The 13,253-nt window shown below is 34.2% G+C and overlaps 1 protein-coding gene across 3 annotated transcripts; it reads right to left on the reverse strand.

Moving 5' to 3' along the window:
* Positions 1-244: 244 nt before the first annotated feature.
* Positions 245-9,996, reverse strand: LOC122023361 (exportin-T-like). Of its 3 annotated transcripts, XM_042581423.1 has the most exons (16): positions 9,528-9,996; positions 8,051-9,425; positions 7,863-7,961; positions 7,687-7,776; positions 7,464-7,568; positions 6,462-6,521; positions 6,268-6,330; positions 6,105-6,200; positions 5,029-5,193; positions 3,906-4,079; positions 3,727-3,792; positions 3,546-3,644; positions 2,830-2,976; positions 2,320-2,500; positions 2,200-2,249; positions 245-628 (listed from the first exon to the last, which is right to left on the reverse strand). In XM_042581423.1, exons 1-14 carry the CDS (start codon positions 9,734-9,736, stop codon positions 2,411-2,413), a joined length of 2,838 nt encoding a protein of 945 aa, XP_042437357.1. In that variant the 5' UTR covers positions 9,737-9,996; the 3' UTR covers positions 245-628; positions 2,200-2,249; positions 2,320-2,410. The 3 variants fall into 3 exon arrangements, with proteins under 3 accessions (XP_042437357.1, XP_042437354.1, XP_042437355.1); XM_042581420.1 differs by having other exon boundaries at positions 8,051-9,996; XM_042581421.1 differs by having other exon boundaries at positions 7,863-7,958; positions 8,051-9,995.
* Between the last annotated feature and the right edge of the window lie 3,257 nt (positions 9,997-13,253).

The raw sequence follows: 13,253 nt of genomic DNA on the forward strand, positions 1-13,253 counted from the left end.
CCAACTACAAATACGAATAATACATCCCTGGACCAAAAAAAAAAAAAAATGGTCCAAAAACTCTGTACTCGTTGATAGCGTGGAGACGCCCCTAGACAGGAGCCTCTGAGATCAATTCCCAATAAGGATATTTGCCTACCAAAATTAATTCCAAAAAGTTCAATTGCCATTATTGGACCACTGGGTACTTTCCAAATTTATCCAAATTATCAATATGAAATTATCATAGGACTGGACCAATAAAAAAAACAAAACAAAAAAATCTTATAATAGTGTGGAGAAGAGCCTCCGCATTTGTTGATAAGCATACGATTACATTATGGACTGACAACAGACCAATTACAATTTAATGTTACAAAGCTATCAATAAAAAAGGATGCAGGACAAAGGCTTACTTTTATTCTCTTTGCACATGCAAAAACAACTTTGATATCACATGATAAAATGAACAAATTAATACGTGAACAAAGCTGGATATTACAATAGAGTTGTTCCTTTGGAACAACAAAAATATAGGCAAGGTTTAATTGATTTTTTTTCTCCCTTCAATTAAACCACGTTCCAGAAGCATATAAGGGAGCTCGTTTGCGTTGTTTTGGAAGAAAGCGATGCAAGCAATGTACAGCATCTGCAAATGCAATGCAAAGAGAGTGAATTCCACATTAACAAAAAGATAGTCCTGTACACGAAACTCCTGCTATGCGGGGTCTGGGGGAATGATCCAGTGTGCGTAACCTTATCCTACTTTTTTTACAAGAGACTATTTCCAGGATTCGAACCCGTGACCTTTTGGTCACAAAGCAACAATTTTACCGTTGCGCCAAGGCTCCTTTCGAATTCCACATTAACAATCAAATAAAGTGTTCAAAAGACGTAAAGCCATATAACTCGAATAATATCCTATATAAAATATAACAAAACAGCAGACTTTGTTAAATGTACGATGTAACTACATAGAAGCAAACAGTTGGGCTAAGTGTTGAGCATACAACGTGTTTGGATCTAGTTGTATCACACGAGTGTTCCTAAAAGGTCTTATAAATGATCCATGTTTCAGTGCCAACTCAAATTGGGTGCCTGACATGAGTGAAGAGGTGCAGATGAAGAATCCAATTATAAGAAGTGGTGAAATATGATAGATACCCTAGCAAAATATATTAGTATGTGGAGCTATAAATATAATTGCTATGCTGTTGAAACTTGAAACTGCTTGTAAGTCATAATTTACACCTTTGTTTATCATTAATAGTCGAGGGACAAAGGAGTAACACTGTAACAGACAAGAACTACGTGTAAAATGATAGCTATGCATCTTATGTTACCATGGAGGAGAAAAATTATCAAATTAGTTGTTTGTGTATAGAAATTACTACTAATTGTTGGATCAGCACCAAGCGTACAACCAAAGGAGCTATATCTTAAACAACCTTTCACAGTTTTTGAGTCTTTAGCAGATTTAGTAGATGAAGGGAGACTTCAGATTAAGCTAAGACTGCCACTCCAAATACTCCACCTCGATCTGTTCAAACCTATATTTAACTTAACTCAGGCATGTGGACCGAACTATGTTCAATTCGGACAACACAAACCAATTCATTAATTTCATGTGAGTTTGCATCCAACTCAGGCAAACTCAAGCGAATCTTCAACTACTTTCGGCCTACCAAGATCCTCATTTGGCAAAGTGAATTAGACTCCAAATTGCATATCAGACTTGCAGCCAATTCAGGTGAGCTCAAACAACCCTAAGCTATTTTAACCAAATTCGAACTTACTTGTACTCATCTAACTACGTTCTCCATTAGGTCTGAGCTAAATCAATCAAATTGGACGGCTTGTATGTTGTGAATACCATAACACAGACACTCAAAAAGTATATTGGCCAGATTTCTTTCTGCAATCTTAGATCCACCAAAAATTTCTTGATTTCAGTTTAAGACACATAGGGAAGCGTAAAATCATGGGCAAGTAAATTCATACATTGGAAGCAAATTCAGTGGAGAAAATACAAACCTTGATTGTTCTAGAGTAATCCAAACCTTTTGAAAGGCTTGAAATCTAATCAGTTAGAATGAAGCATCTATTGGTAAAACTCAAACAATCATGCATTACATTTGATTCTATGCAGAGTAAATAGAAGAAAACAAAACATAAAAATAAATCATGTTTATGAATAACTACAATGATGTCAAAGAATACCTTCTCATCTTCAAATATATCTGAACTATGTACATGGTGGTAGAACTTCCCTGCAAAAATTAATACTATAAGCATTCATAAAAGGCACACGAGAAAGAAAAAATTATTAGAATAAAATACCAGAATGCTTGCACAAGACAAGCAGGGCCAAGATCATCAAAATATGGTACTCTCCATTGTTTACTCCTCCTGAACATACCATGAAAATATTCTATCTAAAGACAAGACTTCCGTTTTGCTGCAGCCTCAAATTCTCAATTAATTGATGATAAAAAGGTTTCAAATCCTTCACATCATTGGTCTGCAGGAAAGCATATACCAATTAAAAGAAAATACTTGAAAATGTTGCTATATAAATACAATCTACTTTTACAGCAAAATGAAACTAGTTAGATGAATCATCAAATACCAAAAGCTGAGACTTAATCAAGAAAACACATGCCTATCCAATTCTATAAACATTGATGCTTTCCAAATCTCTGATACGTTTGGAACTCCAGTTATATTAACAAATTTACAGTATCTCATACACCATGCATACAGCAACAAGAAGTTAATTGAGAGTTTCAACACACAGAAACATTAATATTAATCAGATAATAGAACCAAGTATTGAAATAGTTACCATACCTGCAACTTTTCATAATATTGTTCTGCTAGTTCATGTGGGCAATGAACTCCTTGTAGTCCACTAGACACAAAATGAATAGCAAAATCCCTACCCAACTTCTCATACATTACTTTCTGGGCCAGCACGATTTCTCCAAAAAGGATAAACTGTTGCCAGGTATGTTGGAAAATAGTTTAGAAGGTAATTACTACCATATATGCCCAAGTTTATGTATGGACATATAACATTAAAAATCACATTTTAAGGATGAATATAAATTTAGAGGAAAAGGCAAAAGGTAACTCTTACAAAAAGTAATTATCAGGATACAGAATGGTACAAATATAGTTGTTATACCAGAAAGGTCACAAGAGGCAACAATATCTAACCCATGTCAATACTAATACAAAATAATTGACTGGCATCAATAAGCACAATGAAGTTTGAATCCACATAAAAGTATGAAACAGAAATCGACTTATTGTACTTTCTTATTCAGAGTAATTGGAAAAAGTGGCATTCGTAACAGCTCTCTAATAAATCAATGAATACCACAAAAATCTAAAAAATTGTGAGAATAATATTAGATTTGCAATCAGAGCAATAAATGATTCCCCTATTAGCATCCGGTGGTGGAATTATGTTAAATAAAGACAGAACAAGTTGCAAACAATCATCAAACCCTAATAGAACATAAAAGTTTATTGCATGTCTAGCTACAAGTTAAGAACCATACCGTGTTTGCATCATGGAAATTGAATGAATTGTCAAGGACACTGTACAGACAACAATTGGTAGAAAAATTTTCAATTATAAAGCTGCGAAATCCAGGAACCTAAAAGAAAGTAACAAAATGATCAACAATCATTAAGACAGAATGTAGGTAGATGTGCTAAAAAACATAGCAAGTGACGTACAACATCGCCGCCATTATAATTGGTGCACCAGTCTTTTATGAGCTTCACAAAAATTTGCACGCACATCTACCAAACAATAACAATGACATACATGCATGAGGAGAGTTTTAGTACGGAGTTGATCACACACTAACATTATATGAAACAACACAGCAAAAAAAAGTAAAACTTCCACTCACCTTCCTGAGAAGTATATCTTTGTGACTACAAGCAGTTATCAAAAGTAGTTGTATTATTACATCCAAGCATCCCCTACAACTTGGTGCAATGAAAACTGAGGAAAGATTGTGGTTTGCCATCACATGAAGGAAGGTAAATAATGTTCTCTGCAGATCTTGAAGTTCTCGCACTTCCTTATAAGTCAAGTAGACAAGGAATCATGTAAACAAACAGTACTGATGGTGATAATTATAAAGTTTAACCGAAGTTAAAATATGATCAAATTTTCAAAATAGTTTCAATCCAAAAAAAATATCAGGAACATAAGATTCCAGTTGCTTAGGAAGACATTCTTTTTATTGTATATGTGGAGATATTATCATGATAACTCCATTGGAATTGCACCATTTAAAGATTATCTCCATCAACATTTTCATACTAAAGATTTGGGTGAACCTTCCTTGATATAGAAGCTGTTCACTCAAAGGTAGATATTTACATTTTCGTAGTACAAGAACATACTCAACTTCGTTCAAGGCCACCTCATATGGCATCCGATCTGGACCATGACTATGATACCACTTGTTAAGACCAAAAAAATTCACATATCTTCACAATGATATAATATTGTTCACTTTGGACCTAAGCCCTCATGGATTTGTTTTTAGGTTCTACCCAAAATGTCTCATAGCAATAGAGATATCTATAACACCTCAAAATACTCCGGATCAAGGTTATCTCGAGATCATGGAATATTGATGGAATCAGCTAGGTTCTACAATATATTTGAACCAACTTGCATGTTATAAGCTAATGTGAACTATGTAGTTGTGAGGGTGTACTTGTAATATTCTCAATCCAGCAGAAGGGAGCTACTTAGGGTAAGGTCAAATATGAAACACCAACTACCTAATCATCCCTTGTTAGAGATTTCTATGTATATTCTTGAGTGGGATTTCTAAAGACAACTTTGAGTGTGACATTTGAAATTCATATTGGATTTAATGCAAGGTTCAACTTTTCAACAAAAAGCACCACACTATAATACATACATCAATTTTACTAAACAAAATATATCAATTGCCATCAATCTCAACCAACACTATGCAGAATAGACTATTAAAAAAGGTCAAACTTCAATACCTCTGTAATGCATCCAGGTGCCGCTGAAAATGCATCCTTTGGAAGTATTTCTATCAGCCTACTTGCAATAGCAAGAAATATATCTTCTAGTATGGACTCTAAAGAAGTGGAGAATTTGCTAATTAGTTGATTGGCCAGTACAAGAAACTCAACCATGTCTTCTGGCTGCAAAAGCACCAGTTAAAGAGATTATATTTACTGAAACTTTTAAATATATGAATATCTTCCTGCTAAATGATATGAACAATCAAACACCAAAACTACCACAAGCTGTCCCTCAACTATCAAACTAGAAGTTGGGTAGATGATGAACCTGACACCCTTATTGATTTCTACATAAAAGAAAATTCATTAATAATAACTAGATCAAGCTGCGGTAGCACATGTAAAAGAATAGAGCCAGTTTGTTATCAATAAAATGTACATTTCAGTCCTATTTAGTTCGTAGGATTAGGAAAAGCTCAAGTCTTCAAATTTAGAAAATTTAGACGAAGGTCTAGTTCGAAATTAACTGATGGTGACAATTAATGTTAATGGTTGGAATATGAATACTGTTGTAATAATTTATTAGACTAACATAAACATTAAATATTACAGAACATTATCATTAATTTTTTCTACTGTAATAATATCAATTGATATGCAGAAATTCGATTTTATTTATTAATTTATTTTAAATTATGCTCTTTTCCAGTATATTGATTTGCATCATTTATGTTGTGTTATAATTTCCAAATATTGATGATGACATAAATCAGAATATATAAATTCCACAGTGCCATAGTTTGTGTTGGTAGTGCTAGAATTTTGTTAATAGCTCAAAAAATAGAACAGGAAAGTATGGTGAAATTTTAGAGGTGAGAAAATATAGAAATAGATTGATCCATGAAGAGTTATATTTTCTTAATATTTATGAAAAAATGTTTACATCTTAGAATCCAATGTGATGATGATGGACACAACAACTTAGAGCAATTAGATAAAGTGAATAACCCAAGAAAAATCATCCAATGATGTAGCATATACTTGGAAACACAAGAGAATTAAATTTGCAGAAGGCAGAGAGGTCAAGGCACCTCACTCTTCACAAGAAGGTGCTTTAGAAGCGCAGGAAGGAATGGAAGAATAGATGCTCCTAATATTTCAACCATGCGATGAAAGAATGATGTAATCTGCAACCACCCCAATTGTTACTTATTGAAGGATGAAAAGGGCACTGCAAAAAGTTTCAGAAGTAACCTTATTTCGCATAGCTCTAATATCTGGACATGAGAGAAGGATTTCCAGGACAACACTCAATGTCTGCAAAACGGAAGAGAAAAAAACTCTCAGATATATACCAATAAGGTCATGATTAAAATCAATCATCTTTCTTCAATTACATAAAACCAAATGTAGTTAAAAGAGTATGTATGCCTCAGGCATTTACTAGCCTTTTTAAACATAATTCCAATGGATGGGCAGCTACTCATGACAAGTCGCTCATTTAAACCCTGTTCACAAGGAATACAAACAAAGATAGAGATTTAGATTTATTCATATAAATCTACATAAAATACAAGCAATATAACTAACTTATAGTCTAAGAAATTTGAAGGAATTTCTGCTGAATATATAATAAGTTCACAAGAAGGTAAATAAAATATGCAGGAACATAGATATCAAACCTTTAGTTAATTCAATTTGTCAAAATATATAATCCTTTTCCTTACCAATGGTATCATTTCTGACACCAAACTTAATTGCTTGAACTGTCAAACATTATCTATAATATTGTTTGCATTTGATTAAGGACACAACAGTTAAAACAGTAATATTAAATACTATATTCAAGGATATTTTGGTATTGCTAACATTAACTTTCATATGTCTGTTTTTAGTGATAATAAACTGAATCCTTAAATTCTAATCCTTGTATCAGAAATCAAAATTAAAAATTCCGAATTATTCAAACTAACCCTCACTAAGTACACGAATTATTCTGCAAAAGATCAACGAATTATAACAACTTACAAATTCAAACTGTTTTTTTTTTTCATTTCTAAAATCAAAGCACCAAAGGAGAAAAAAGTTCTTGAATTTTTTTGGTTTTCCTTTGAAGAGAATCTCAATAATTTCTGAAATTGTTGAGGGCAGCATTCTGAAATTTTGATATGTTAAGAAACAAATCATTAACCAGAAGATACTGTGATATGTAGGCTATACATAAATTTTTAATAGGAAAAAAACCTTTTCTAGACATCTGATTAACAAGTGTTCACTTTTCGCAAATTATAAGGAACAATCAACTTCCATAATTATTAGCAAAACAGGGAGAATATTTTCATTCTTAATATTAGCAGTGCTATAAAGCACAAAATTTGGAAAAAAAAAAAAGAGTTCTAAGTGCTCACAGAAAAATATATATCAACAATTTACAATGTGAAAGACCACACCTTGCTTAAAGCATTCAAAGCCATAATAATTTGCTGAATGGTTGAGACTTTTGCTGAAGATTCTTCCAAGCCATGTTCTTTGGCATCTGAAAGAAGCCCCTTGAGCTGGATAAGAAAAGCATTAGTCAACTTTTGGTTATTCACTAGATGGTGTCAAGTAATTATGAAAATCAACCAGAAAATGGCCAAGAAAAAAAAGGAATTTCTCAGGTTCCATTTTAACCTTCTGATAAAGAGAGTCAAGAAGTGCTGTCAAAAACTCAGATTGCTTTTCTGGGGAAACATCTTCCATGCCAATCAATAATCCAATTGCCTATAAACCCAGAAAAGAAACAGGCAAAGAAATGAGAAGTTATATCAACAAAATGAGATTATAAAGAGATGTTTCGACACTGAGACCTCAAATGTTTGGCTACCATCTTCAGAACCTGGAAACTTGAGATCTTTTGTAGTCCAATCTGAATTTGTGAACTGAGACACAATATCATGTAATCCCTGCTTTGTAATAGAATAAACATGTGAAACGTCATCAATTAAAAAAATCCATAAACAAGAGAAACAATACCATCACAAAAGAGGGTGCATACTTGCAAAATCAAGTCCAGATAAGGAACAAGCCTAGCTTTCAGTAATTTGACAGTTCTCATGAAAAGATAACTTGCTCGTCTACTGACATTGAGATTTGGATGGCGTATACCTCTTTCGTCCAAGAAGACAGCCAGCACATGAGATATATATTGAGGATTATGTTGCACAAACTTCATAAATCTTGAGACAGTCTCAAGGTAAATCAGTGCAACAAGTCGATGATTATGGCAAGGAAATCGTGCTGAAAGGAGCATCTGCACCAACTCACCCAACAAACCACTGCCAGTTTTCATTGCTTCTTCTCTTACTGTCTCACCCAACCGGTAGAACAAAGTGAGCAAGGCTTCCACGTCCTCCACACTACTACTTTCAGAAGAAGACAAGGCTGTAATTACTAAATTTCGAACAAAAAGCTGGGTAACACTGGGTGTAATACGGCAAATGCTACTAAAGAGTGTTAGTAGCTCCTTTCGATGATCTGCCATCTGATCCTCCTCGTCTTTACCAATTTTATCCGGGATATCAAGATTGTTTCTGTATATAGGATCATAGAGTATTTGCACTCTAATAGCTTCAAGTATCTGCCTAAGATACATTGCATGTTTTTCAGAGGGGAACTTCATGGTGATCACATAATCTGACAGAAAATCAACAACATTACTCGATTCCATTTCCTCACTTTCTTGCATCACGTACAAAACAGAAGGCAAAGCCTCCTCGAGAAGATTGAGAGGTGAATACCCATCTACGTCTGCAGAGCCCAACTTCTTGTAGCATTCTAGTGCCTCTGCGGCATAACCAGTGACCAAAGCTGGAACCTTCTGGACTAAATCAGGGTTAGCAAAAACCTTACTTAATGGTAGACTGTAGAGAAGCGTCATTTTCTGGCGATGATCCATTCTCTTAAGAATGATTGCGAGAATGCAACTACCAGAAGCAGCCCTGAGTTGATCAGTTGAGCCAGGGGCGAGAATGAGGCCGAAGAATAGGGGGACGAACGCATCATTGGCGACCAGACCAATGTCGATCCATGTGATGTAACGCCGCATGGTGTCTAGCGCGAAGGCGGCAAGGGAAGGGTCCGAGGAATGGTAGAGTGACAGAACGTCGAACCAGTGGCGGGCAATCTGGGGAACGCATTGTTGGCGCATGGTGTCCTTAACCTGGGCGGCAGCGGCGGCCTCCTCAGGGGAGCGGGGATAGTCAAGACTAAGAAGGTCCTCATCGAGGGCAGCAAGAAAGCGAGCAAACATGTCGATGGCAGAGGGATCAGCAGCGGGAAGGCAGGGGAGTACGCAGAGAAAGGGGTCTGGCAAGGAGGACGCAGGGTACTCGAGGCGGATAAGGGCGGCGAGGGCCTGGGCGAGCTTATTCCTGAGAAAATGAGGGGAGGCGGCGGGTAGGGGGCGATCAGAGGCGAGGGAGAGGAGGGCGGGGCGGAGGAGGGAAAGGTCAGCGGGGGGAATGGAGGCGTACCGTAGGAGGATGACATCGTGGAGGGCCTGAAGGCACCAGAACTGGACGAGAACCAGCGGGGAACGCTGGAGGCGGTCGAGGCAGAGGTGGATGAGTGCCGAAGGGTCGGCCTTTAGGCGATCACAGAAGGTCATCGCCTGAGCGCGGAGCGCAGAATCCGCAGCACTAGGCTCATAACAGAGGTGTATCGCCTTCTCAAGGTCGTCCATCGGCGCCCTCTTCGCTTGCGCTCCGCCGGCAAACCCTAGCGATGGATCGGCTCGATGAGCGGTTATTTACCCGGAAAGAGGAATAGGGAGGGATCAATCGGCTTCCGGCGGCTTGTTACGAAGGCTCAAAGTGCTGTGATTTTGTGGATTTTAGAGAGAGAGAGTAATCAGCGGCGGCGGCGGCGGCGGCTGCAACGAGTATGAAAACGACGGTGGCAGCGGACGGAAGAAGAGAGCAGAGGGTTTTAAGAAGACATGCGAGGGTATATATAGAAGTGAAAACGACGGAGGCTTCTGAAACTCGAAAGGGAGAGTCAGAGGGATGAAAACGGCAGAGCGTGAGGGCTAAAGATGGGAATTCGATCGGTCGGTTTCTGGTGACGGAACGTGGTGCCTGTCTGCGGCCGCGGTAGTTAGGGTGTTTACGAATTGGGCCTTCAGTTTGTCGGCCTTTATATAAAAAAACGTCGCATCTATTTACCATCTGTCCGGTCGGTCGAAACGGACGGACACGCTGGAAAATAAAGGAAAGTAATTTATTAATCATTTGGACGCTGAGTTCGAACTGATTCAATCTTGATCTGGTTCAAGAGTATACCCATCTCGTCCACTCGGATGGGTCTAGTGATTAGCGTATGAAGTGTTATTATCATGAGGTTTGGGATTTGAATTTCGATAAAATCGAGATAAATACCTCCTTTATGTGCTAGTCACTATTCAAAAGGCTAGTAGTCGTCCGTGATTTACCTTTTTCGTGTTAGTTCTGGGACGAGTTGATGGGAACGCTAGGGGTGAACGTATTCACCTTTTTACCATCAAGAATAGACTCACCTCGTTGCACGTGCAATGTGTGCTATGAGTACATATTTCACTACGACTGTCTATAATAATTTCAATTTTGAGATGTACAATGTAATATTTTCTCTCTTATAGAATAAAAGATAAAATTGAAAAATAAGGTCACTCAGCGCAAGGTCGTCTCAAGGTTTCGTGAGGCCTTAGGTCAAAAAACATTAGGTCTTTAATAATTTTTTTTAAAAAAAATTCTCCCTTACCCTTTTTCATTCGGACTTGGGACCGACAATGGTGGATTTAAATTTTTTTTTAATAAATATTAAATTAAAAGTAAATTTTTATATAAAATTTCATTTTCTAGCTTTTTGAGATGTAAAATTATTAATTAAATTTTTATATTCAAGTTTTGATAATAAATTTTTTTCAATTGATAAAATTGTTAGATTATTTAATATTTCTTGAGACATTGTTGAACGTAAATAAGATTTTATTAATTTTAATTTTGAAAAACTTCTTTCTGCCGAAACTACTAACCGGTATAGTTAATAATATTCTATAAGCTATCAATGCATTAGGAAAAGAATTTAATTTTTTTATAAGGTTCAATATCTCAAGTGCGGTTTTTAATTCTGGATTTATTATTTCGTTTAAAACTTTTAATTATAAAAATAAATCTAAACCATCAATATCAGATAACATGTTACGTGTTAAAAAATTTTCAAGATTTAAACATTTTATTTTTAAAAAAATTATCATCAAGCAATTTTAAATTTTCTATGTCATATAACAAATTAAAATTATCTCCATATATTTTAAATTGTTCAAATCTACTTTGAAGTGAAGAAATAGCATGGTCAATAATATAATTAAAATAATTAATTTTAAAAAATTCTTCAGGTGAAAGCTTCACCTCATTAATTTTATTCTCATCAAATTGTTTATTTTTCTAATTACACGTTTTTCACGAAATTTTGGTTCTATATTCATTTCATTTGCAATCTCTTTAGCAGAAATCACAATAGATATGAATCTATTTTCTCTATAATCATTAAAAAAAGAAACAAGACCTTTTAACTGATCTAATGCAATAACAATATTCATATCTTTATACTGTAAAGATTTACTGACAGTATTAACTGCAAATAATATATCATACCAAATAACCATACCTAATAAAAATTCAAAATTTTCAAACTCATATGTTATTAAAGAATTTGCTTCACTTTTTGTTTTAGGATCATCACTAGTTTTTGCAAGTTTATATAAAGCTTCTCTTATCTGTGGAGCTTGATATTTTATTGCTTTAACACTTTCAAGATGACTTTCCCAACGTGTTTGTGATAATGGTTTAAGAGTTAAATTAGAAACATGGTCTTGTAAAATTTCCCATCTTTTTGTAGAAGAAGAAAATAATGAGTAAATACGTTGTATCACACCAAAAAATGTTATAGCACTAGGACAAGAATTAGCCATATCACATAGTACTAAATTAAGACTATGACAACCACATGATGTATAAAAAGCTCTAGAATTTATATCTAACAATCTCTTTTGTACACCTTATTGTTTACCTTTCATATTAGCTCCATTATCATATCCTTGTCCTCTTATGTCATTTACATCTAGTTCAATTTTCTTTATTATATTAATAAGAGTATCAAAAAGACTTTTTCCTGATATATCATCTACTTTTAAAAATTCTATAAAATATTCTTCTATTTTGATTGGACTTATTGAAATATCTACACATCTTAATATAAGAGACATTTGTTCTTGATGACTTACATCAGGAGTACAATCAAATATAACTGAAAAATATTTTGTTTTTTTTTATTATAATATTGTTTACTTCTTTTCCTAATATATTTATTAACTCATTTTGTATATTATGCCCCAGATAATGATTATGAATTTTACCATTTTGAATACGTTTAAGGTGTTCTTGCATTATAGGATCAAATTCTGCAATCATTTCAATTAAACCTAAAAAAATTCCATTGTTATCTTGATAAATTTTCTCATTTGTACCACGAAATGCCAAATTATTTTTTGCAAGATTTTTAACTATAGCAATAATTCTTATTAATACATTATTCCAATGTTCTTTTTCCTTATTTATTTTTTCTTGTAAATTTTGATCAATTGTTTTATTTTTAACCAATCTTATTTCAATATCAAACCATATATTCATATTTATAATATGTTCACTGCTTGTTTCGTGACTTTTAAGTTTGACACTAAGATTTTTCCAATCTCGACATCCTTCATTTGCTAATTGAATTGTAATTGATTTTTGACTAAATAATTTACAACAAAAATAAAATACTTTATCTAATTCTTTTGAATATATTAATCATTTTTTATCATGTTTTTCTCCATTTGGCAATTTTCAAATGTAATGAATTATAGAAAAATGTCTAGAATTTTCATCATTTGGAAAAGAAATATTGATTTCTCTAATTGGACCTTTTTCAACTAATAAATCTATTAAATTTATATTTATTAATTGGAACTGAAAATTCAATTAATTTTTCATTTAAATTTTTAATTGTATTATTTTCTGAATTTTGATTTTGATTATTAATAATAAATCTATCAAGTGCACCTTTTTTAGAATGGATAAATTCTTCTATTTTTCTTTTTTTTCATACGTTTCATATATCCAGAATTATATTTTTCTTTTTTTTCATACGTTTCATATATCCAGAATCATATTTTTTTA

Source organism: Zingiber officinale, chromosome 9B, assembly GCF_018446385.1.
Source record: "Zingiber officinale cultivar Zhangliang chromosome 9B, Zo_v1.1, whole genome shotgun sequence".
Taxonomy (NCBI): domain Eukaryota; kingdom Viridiplantae; phylum Streptophyta; class Magnoliopsida; order Zingiberales; family Zingiberaceae; genus Zingiber; species Zingiber officinale.

What these genes read in the sequence shown, in the direction of transcription:
- LOC122023361 (XM_042581420.1), bottom strand. Translation starts at nt 9,736, where the DNA reads ATGGACGACCTTGAGAAGGCGATACACCTCTGTTATGAGCCTAGTGCT. An exon ending in CACCTGGATGCATTACAGAG is followed by an intron (nt 4,080 to 5,028) that starts GTATTGAAGTTT and finishes TTGACTTATAAG; the next exon opens with GAAGTGCGAGAACTTCAAGA. An exon ending in ATTTCCATGATGCAAACACG is followed by an intron (nt 2,977 to 3,545) that starts GTATGGTTCTTA and finishes ACCTGGCAACAG; the next exon opens with TTTATCCTTTTTGGAGAAAT.